The 8,803-nt window shown below is 45.0% G+C and overlaps 1 protein-coding gene across 1 annotated transcript in view; it reads left to right on the top strand.

Moving 5' to 3' along the window:
* The window catches only part of LOC107571533 (brain-specific angiogenesis inhibitor 1-like), a 21,958-nt gene extending 14,646 nt beyond the window's left edge, over positions 1–7,312 (top strand). The window contains exons 18-32 of the mRNA XM_016257852.1: positions 556–679; positions 1,572–1,675; positions 2,239–2,341; positions 2,432–2,582; positions 3,140–3,209; positions 3,300–3,366; positions 3,450–3,535; positions 3,620–3,791; positions 3,874–3,969; positions 4,054–4,090; positions 4,400–5,034; positions 5,138–5,173; positions 5,267–5,371; positions 5,487–5,537; positions 5,630–7,312. Of these exons, the coding sequence (XP_016113338.1) occupies positions 556–679; positions 1,572–1,675; positions 2,239–2,341; positions 2,432–2,582; positions 3,140–3,209; positions 3,300–3,366; positions 3,450–3,535; positions 3,620–3,791; positions 3,874–3,969; positions 4,054–4,090; positions 4,400–5,034; positions 5,138–5,173; positions 5,267–5,371; positions 5,487–5,537; positions 5,630–5,827 (2,035 nt within the window). The 3' untranslated portion in view covers positions 5,828–7,312. The remainder of the gene's footprint in view (positions 1–555; positions 680–1,571; positions 1,676–2,238; positions 2,342–2,431; positions 2,583–3,139; positions 3,210–3,299; positions 3,367–3,449; positions 3,536–3,619; positions 3,792–3,873; positions 3,970–4,053; positions 4,091–4,399; positions 5,035–5,137; positions 5,174–5,266; positions 5,372–5,486; positions 5,538–5,629) is intronic.
* Positions 7,313–8,803: the final 1,491 nt, after the last annotated feature.

Here is an 8,803-nt window from a genome sequence, read left to right on the forward strand (position 1 = left end):
CATGCACTCTCTCTCACACACACACACACGCATGCACACACGCACACACACACACACACACACACGCACACGGATACTAATAGTAATACTAACTATACTAACACAAGTAATGCACAAATCCTGACAGAAAGGAAAGTAAATAAATAAAAGGCCAGTAATGCCACTAAAAATAATCAAAATGACATTATGCATGAGGAATAATTTACTGCCTTTCAGACTAAGATTTCTTTTTTTGCAGTGATTTAATGAAAGAACCTTTCAGTGATCAATTCTGAAAAGAAGCATTTTTTCTTAGTCTGATTTTAATAAACAGAACAACCTTTTTCCAATACAAAGAGCCTTTATTTTTATTATAAAATCAAAGAAGCATTTGGACAAGATACCATGATAGAAATACGTGCAGTTGCATGTGAAAAGAGCAACAACTGAGAGCATCACTGTACTGTGGTCTGGAGAGTGTGTGTGTGTGTGAGTCTGGATGAGCTGAGTGTGTGTGTGCGGGGTTTATTTGACAGTGTATCTAACTCTTATGTGTGTGTGTGTGTGTGTGTGCAGCGCGTCTCTGCTCGGCTCCTGGTCCGCGCGCGGCTGCAGATCGGTGGCGCGCGACTCCAGCACCGCATGCGTGTGTGACGGACTGTCCACCTTCGCCGTGATCGCAAGACCGAACCCCGATCTGGTAAGAGTCCGATCACCGTGTGTGTGTGTGTGTGTGAGTGTGTGTGTGTGAGTGAGTGAGTGAGTGTGTGTGTGTGTGTGTGTGTGTGAAAATGAAGCGTTTATCGCAGCCTCGTTCATCATCGATCATCGGGTGATCGGATCTGATCGTCTTTTAGCGTGAGTTCGATCTTTATCTATCGATGGATTGATTGATAGCTAATAGAGATGATGCGGTGTTGTGAATCTGATGATCGATGATGGATCCGATTGTTTTCATGCACGTATTTGTTCGGTGCTTTAATGCGTTCGTGTGATCGTTGTTTTTGATCTTTTTGGTGCAGAAGCAGTTGCCATGACAACCGCATCCGCAGCCCCGCGCTGTAGTTATCAGCATCAGAGGGGAAAAACAGCCCTGCACTGCAGCGCGACGCGACGCGTCCAAACACAACGCCTCCATTTATAATCACATACACTGTTTGGACGTGTCGCGTCGCGCAGTGCAAGCGGGTTTAAAAGACCTGTTACATGCCTTCAGTGTGTGTGTGTGTGTGTGTGTGTGTGTGTCTTTTGAGAGGAAATATGATGGTGCGTTTCATTCTGCAAGGGCAAATGAAGGGGGAAAGCAGCGCATAATATAACACACTCACAATGTAGTGTGTGAAGTGTGTTACACTAATAATTTCAGAGGTGAAAATTGTCCACCTGCAGGACACACACACACACACACACACACACCTGCCGTCGTTTAACTGTGCTAAAGTGGAGCAGCAGTGAAGGAATGTGGAGCGTCTCTCTCACCTTCACGTCTCCTTCACATCAGCTGCCCTGTTTCTTCCAGTCATTCCGTCCAGAGGGAGCTGTGTGTGTGTGTGTGTGTGCATTGACACTAATGGTACCGTGTTTCTTCACAGAACATGGATAAGTCTCTGTTGCCGTCGGTTACGATGCTTGTGGGATGCGGGGTGTCGTCCCTCACCCTCCTCCTCCTCCTCATCATCTACGTCTCTGTGTGGAAGTAAGAAACTTATCATAATGCTTGATTTACTGCTTGATTGATATGATTGATTTAATTGATGTGTGGTTTATTAATTGGTTGCATCAAAAAGGTTGCATTGCAAATGTTTTGACGTCATGAACCCATAAATTAGATGTTCACTACCTAACTGTGTATTTTTACATTTATACGTTAAAATAAGTCTAGAAGTATGTGTATTTTGGTTGCACTTTAAGAACGTTTACAGTATTAACTAGCATGCATATTGTTAGTATATTGGCTGATTATTTGTACGTATAAAGCATTTGAATTTGACCTTAAAATAAAGTGTGACCAAAACATAAAATTTTACGAACTAAAAAGCCATTAATCTCATCATTAGAGACCAGAATTAACAATTGTGTCAAATTCTGTATTGTATCTATTTTGTTAGAATAATTTGTTTTTATTTCTATCTATTTCCGTACTAAAATATTTAAATATGGATATATATCTCTAAACTTTTTCTCAGACCCCAATCTGAAAACCCCTGGTTTGGTTGATTGAATTTGATTAATTGGTTTTTTTTTCTCTCTTCTTCTCAGGTACATCCGTTCTGAGCGCTCAGTGATCCTGATCAACTTCTGTCTGTCAATCATCTGCTCCAACGCCCTCATTCTGATCAGTCAGACGCAAGCACGCAACAAGGTATTAACCCGAGCCTGAAGCTGACCATTCGCAGCTCACGTCAGCTCCGATGACCAACGGCTCACCTCTCGTTCCGTCTGTCTCTCGCAGGTTATGTGTGCCTTGGTGGCGGCGCTCCTGCATTTCTTCTTCCTGTCCTCGTTCTGTTGGGTCCTGACGGAGGCGTGGCAGTCCTACATGGCCGTCACGGGCCGCCTGCGTAACCGCATCATCCGCAAACGCTTCTTGTGTCTGGGATGGGGTGAGTGTGTGTGCTGCTGTTGACAGTCTTGGGGGTAACTCATTATAAGTAATGCGAGCTACTTAATCAGGTTACTTTTTTAAGTAAAACTGACCTTTGATGATCCAATTCAACCATACTAATAAGCAAAAGAGACACATTTGTGTTTTATTTTTGTTATTACTGAATAGCGTTGAACTTTCTTCTCCTGCGTCATATTCTTCATGTGATTAGTTTGAGCGGCGCCCTCTACTGTACAGACGTGAATTTACATTTCCTTCAGCTTGAGGCGCATTCACTTCACCTTTGGATGAAAGGGCTTTTACGTTTGTAAAAGAAGAACTTTTAATATTAAAAACAAACAAGCAAGCCCTGCCCAGATTTAAAAAGTAACTCAAAAGTAATGTAACGCATTACTTTCCATAAAAAGTAACTAAGTAACATAATAAGTTACTTTTTTAGGGAGGAACGCAATATTGTGATGCATTACTTCTTTCCCCAACACTGGTTGTTAATTCTGGAGAGTGTTGCATGTCTCGTGTGATGGGGTGTTTAACTCTCTCTGGATTCTCTCTCAGGTCTGCCCGCTTTAGTCGTCGCCATTTCGGTCGGCTTCACCAAAGCCAAAGGTTACGGCACCGTCAACTAGTGAGTATTTCCCATCTTGTTTCCCATCTTTCTCTTTCCATCTGTGTCTTTGTGAGTTTAACACTGGTGTTTCTTCTTCTTTCTGCACAGCTGTTGGTTGTCTCTTGAAGGCGGACTCTTGTACTCGTTCGTGGGTCCGGCCGCTGCTGTCGTTCTGGTGAGGAGCCGCTCTTGGACACTGCATGATCGACAGCATGTGCAGTGTTGAGCATTCACTGACGTCTCTTTGTGTGTTTTCAGGTCAACATGGTGATTGGAATTCTGGTTTTCAACAAGCTTGTGTCCAAGGATGGCATCACAGATGTTAAGCTGAAAGAGAGGGCTGGGTAAGAAATACTGTACACACCCAATTAAACGCCAGTCACATTGAAGAGTGTGGAGCAAGTTGTATTAAATGCACTGTCCTGCAGGGCGTCGCTGTGGAGCTCCTGTGTGGTTCTCCCTCTTCTCGCGCTAACGTGGATGTCTGCCGTGTTGGCCATGACGGACCGCCGCTCCGCATTGTTCCAGATCCTCTTCGCAGTCTTCGATTCTCTGGAGGGATTCATCATTGTCATGGTGCACTGCATCCTGCGCAGAGAGGTCAGTACGTTCACAATCGAAGCACGTGTGCGTTTAACGTGTCTTTTGTGTGTGCCAGAGCTCATAGATGTGTGTATTTCAGGTTCAAGATGCGGTGAAATGCCGTGTGGTGGACCGCAAAGACGATGGGAATGGCGATTCCGGCAGCTCCCTGCAGAACGGCCACACGCAGCTTGTGGTGAGTCTACATGCAAGTATTCTCTTGCATTTTACATTTTAACAATGGCATTTATAAATCATATTTATTTTTTCCTGTGTGCAGTCTGACTTTGAGAAGGACGCCGACTCAAACCGACCAGGTGAGCATATAAACAAAAGATCGCCGCATTCATATTACCATAGAGCGGAGGTGTCCAAACCTGTTCCTGGAGAGTTTAGCTACAATCATAATTAAACACAGCTGAATCAGCTAATCAAGGTTTTCAGGATTACTAGAAACTAGAAGCTAAACTATGCAGGACATTGGCCCTCCAGGAGCAGGATTGGACACCCCTGCCATAAGGCATGAAACTTGACGTGTTCTTATGTTTGGTAATAAGAAACTAGGGAGGCTTATCCAAGGCTTATCCATGCCTCATGATCTGACCTGCCTCTTTGCCTCCCTTCAGGTGGAATGAAGAGCTCCACCGAGGAGAAGATGCCCCCTCCACAGATGTCCCTGCCCCTCGGCCCAAACTTCCACACCCTTCCATCCAACCCCAGCGGAAAGAGCCACATTCCCCCCGTCCCTGAGTACTCCAGCCACACGCTCACCCTGCGGAGAGAGAAAGGTCACGGAGTCGACCCATCCTGTGGCAAACCTGTGTACGTGTGTGACAGCGAGCTCTTCAAGCAGCTGGATGTTGATCTGGCCCTCGCTCAGGCCGAGAGCGTCTGTTCGGATGGCAGCGGTTATGTGCTCCTGCCCAACACCACCTCCACCCTTCGTGCCAAACCCAAGGACGACTCCAGCGGCTCCAGCAAATACAACATCAGCACTGAGCTCCCGCAGGCCCGTCTCATGCATCTGAGCGGAACCTACGCCGAACCTCAAGCTGCCTATGCCGTCAAGACTCTTCCCGCCGACCGTGTCAGCGTATCGTATTCGGAGCGAGACTCACCCATTCAGAACATCCACAACATCTCCAGCGAGAGTCACATGACCAGCAGTCTGGGCGACACCTTCGACTCCATGAACTCCATGATGTCCAAGAGTGAAACCATCTCCACCTTGTCCATGAGTTCTTTGGAAGTCAGCGAGGGGGTAAGAAACGACATTTACTCTTTGTTGAACGCTGCATCTGATGAATTACGCAATGTACGTGATACTAAAGTTTGCTGTCGCTCATTCTGTTTAACTCTCACAGAGGCAGAAATCTCGTTACGCAGAACTGGATTTTGAGGTAATTACTCACTACAGAGTTTTCCACTGTAGAGTCACATGAATTTAAATCAATAACAGTGCAGCATTAACCATTCCCTTCTCTATCATGTAGAAAATCATGCACACACGGAAACGCCATCAGAACATGTTCCAGGACCTCAATAGGAAGATGCATCATGCTGAGAAGGACAGGGAGTCACCGGCATCCGACAGCAAGGTGAGCCGCCAAACTAGACGCTCATGTGTGGAACTGATCAGAGCAGCCATAATTTACCATCCTCGCTTACTCTCATTTGTTCGGTCTTTAGAGTAATGTTCTCTTCTCTCTGCAGTCTGTCAGATGGAGCGTTTCCTCCGCTGGAAGCGACAAGACAAACCACAGCGTAAGTGTCTCGATCTTTTGACTGCATGTGAAGGACGTTTTCTCATTCCCAACTGCAGGGTCTCTAACATTGTTCCCGATGTCTCTTTCCAGGATAAGCAGCAGGGCGCAATGGATCGGTCCTGGGAGAGCATGAGCAGGTCACAGGCGTCTCCTCCTACCTGGGTCCGGAAGGACATGGAGCCATTGCAGGCGTCTCCTCTGGATCTCCAGGGTGTGGAATGGGAGAAGGCCGGAGCGACCATCCCTCTGGTGGGCCAAGATATCATCGACCTGCAGACAGAGGTGTGAGGGCATAGCGTTTAACCCTGAACACCTCGGTCTGCTTTTGATTTGGGAAAGAGAGAGAAAATGAAGGGATGAGCATGCAGAGGGCAGAAGGTAGAGAAGAACCCGAGAGGGGAGCGCTGTACCTGTCTGTCATTTGAATATGTGTCTCTCCGGCTTCAGAAGTAGCTCTCAGCTCAAGATGACACTGACCTCAGTCATTAGAAGGCGTCTAAACAGGGAGAAAGGTTTTCCGAACTCCATGTGAGGAGAGATTCCTGGTTGGTTCATCGAGAGCTCTTCCCAGCACGCTTCCATCTGGTCCAGGAGGTGGTGTGGACGCCCGCCTGTGCCCTTTCATTTTTCTGCAATTCCATTTTGGAATGGGTGAATCTTCCCACAGGAGGGTCGAACGCTTTCTTGGCTGCTCGAGATTGGCCCTTTGCGGCCCCTTCCAGAGTTGTTAGCTGTGCCAAATGGACACAGATGAACTGCCGACGCTGTGGTCTTTGTTTTTGATGCTTTGCGTTAAGCATTTCTGGACGCTTCCATCAAACTTTGGGGAAATAATTGTCCTGAATACTTGACTATAAAGAGCTGAGCATTTACTTTCCATGATTCCTCTTGTTATTGTAACAAGTTATTATTATGAATGTTATTTCTTTGTTCTTATGATCATGTTTCTCCTCTTGTCTTCATACCTGTGTTCATCGAGGTTTATTTTTAACTACTGTATGAAACCATCCGTTCATTCCCGAAACAGCAGCAGGACGAAGTATCCCAGCATGAACAGCTGATATTCTCAGCATTCTGGGTAATGTAGTTGGAGCAGCAGTGACTGTGTAGCCTTGGACTCTTTGAGGACGAGCTGTTGTTTCCTCCTCCGCTCCATTGGATCAGACCACTGTGTTCCCTCCATTCCCACCAGCGGCTCTTTCTACGGCCTTTTGAACGAAGCCCTAGCACACGTTATGGGCTCCTGCCCACCTGTGAACTTCCGCAGCGCCGGCGGGAGAAATTCCCAGTGCAGTATTTATGCCAAACAATAGACTGGCATCAGTGCAATATGAGGACAGATGCTTGATGCCCAAGCAGGACTGACATTAGAATTTTGGCAGTTTTTTTAACCATTTTCAGAGTTTTATATCATCTTTATAGAGCATATAGAAACCTTTATGACAACACTGTTCATGGACTCTATTGGCTGTTAAGCAAGAAGGACAAAACAAGACGTTCTGTCTTGCTACTAAAAGAACTTTCAGGAAAGAAAAATATGATATCAGAGTAATAGCCTAGAGATATATCTGACTGTGCTTCAGGAAAATGCCCTAGAGTTTTTTACTTGATTCCTTCATATTGCTGAGACACTGAACCCTCGGTCGTCTGTACGGTCTCTTGTTTTATGAACCTGTTTGTCTCTGTGTGTGTGCCGATATCCTTCCTCGCGTCTCTACGTTCATGTGAGGTTCCCGATGTCTGTCTGAATCTCTGAATCTGTGATTGTACAATTTTAAGAACTATAGGCGAAGGTGTCTCGTTTCTAATAAAATAAAATAACTAAACATTACAGTGTCTGTTCTTTACTTTCCTGAATGAAAATCATGTGTGCACTACTAGCAGCACCAAACAGAGCTGAAAATTAATAACTGTTGGGTTTCCTGAACACTCCCCCTCCACCTGTCATTGGTCAGTCAAACATCTCAGTCCCGCCCCAAACTCACATGATTGGTCGAGTCAGAAGTTGAGATACTGGGCATCTGAAACAAACAGATCAATGTTCTGATAGCATCAAACTACCATTGACTGACTCTGAACATGAAACTGACACCCCAAACGACACAGCTTTAATGACGGTAGTTTAGGGAAAATAAGTAAAATGTCTTGTTTTCTTGCCTAATGTCTTTTTATGAGTAAATTTTAATTATCATCATCAGTATCAAGATAGTTTCCAATTATTTTCCCTAAAAGGCCTGTTTCCATTTGGTCTATTCATGAGCAAAACTTTACACAGCAGCAGAATAAAACAAATGACTAACCTATTTATAATTTGGTCATTAGCATTAGGCTCTTTCTTTCAGGAAATGAGTCTGTTTGGACACAGCAGGCATATTGAGCTTATTACGGATAAAACTAAATTTCCTTTGTTTACAGGATCTCTATTAATATAAGAGAGTGAAAACCGACCTGAACTGCTGGACATCGTCAAGACTCATTACGTCAATCGCATTTAATGATAAAACAGGCTACGGTGTTCTGAGTAGTTGTTATGAAGTTTTTAGGGTGTTCTGAGTGGTTGCTATGCAATTGCTAGGGCGTTCTGAGTAGTTGGTATTGCTAGAGTATAATTGTTGCATGCTATAGTTGCTAAGGTGTTCTAAGTGGTTGCTATGCAGTTGCTAGGGTGTTCTGAGTAGTTGATATTGCTAGAGTGTTCTTGTTGCATGCTATAGCTGCTAAGGTGTTCTAAGTGGTTGCTATGCAGTTGCTAGGGCGTTCTGAGTAGTTGGTATTGCTAGAGTGTTCTTGTTGCATGCTATAGTTGCTAAGGTGTTCTAAGTGGTTGCTATGCAGTTGCTAGGGTGTTCTGAGTGGTTGCTATGCAATTGCTAGGGCGTTCTGAGTAGTTGGTATTGCTAGAGTGTTCTTGTTGCATGCTATAGTTGCTAAGGTGTTCTAAGTGGTTGCTATGCAGTTGCTAGGGTGTTCTGAGTGGTTGCTATGCAATTGCTAGGGCGTTCTGAGTAGTTGGTATTGCTAGAGTGTTCTTGTTGCATGCTATAGTTGCTAAGGTGTTCTAAGTGGTTGCTATGCAGTTGCTAGGGTGTTCTGAGTGGTTGCTATGCAATTGCTAGGGCGTTCTGAGTAGTTGGTATTGCTAGAGTGTTCTTGTTGCATGCTATAGTTGCTAAGGTGTTCTAAGTGGTTGCTATGCAGTTGCTAGGGTGTTCTGAGTGGTTGCTATGCAATTGCTAGGGCGTTCTGAGTAGTTGGTATTGCTAG

This window comes from Sinocyclocheilus grahami, unplaced genomic scaffold, assembly GCF_001515645.1.
Source record: "Sinocyclocheilus grahami isolate Dianchi unplaced genomic scaffold, SAMN03320097.WGS_v1.1 scaffold1607.1, whole genome shotgun sequence".
NCBI lineage: Eukaryota > Metazoa > Chordata > Actinopteri > Cypriniformes > Cyprinidae > Sinocyclocheilus > Sinocyclocheilus grahami.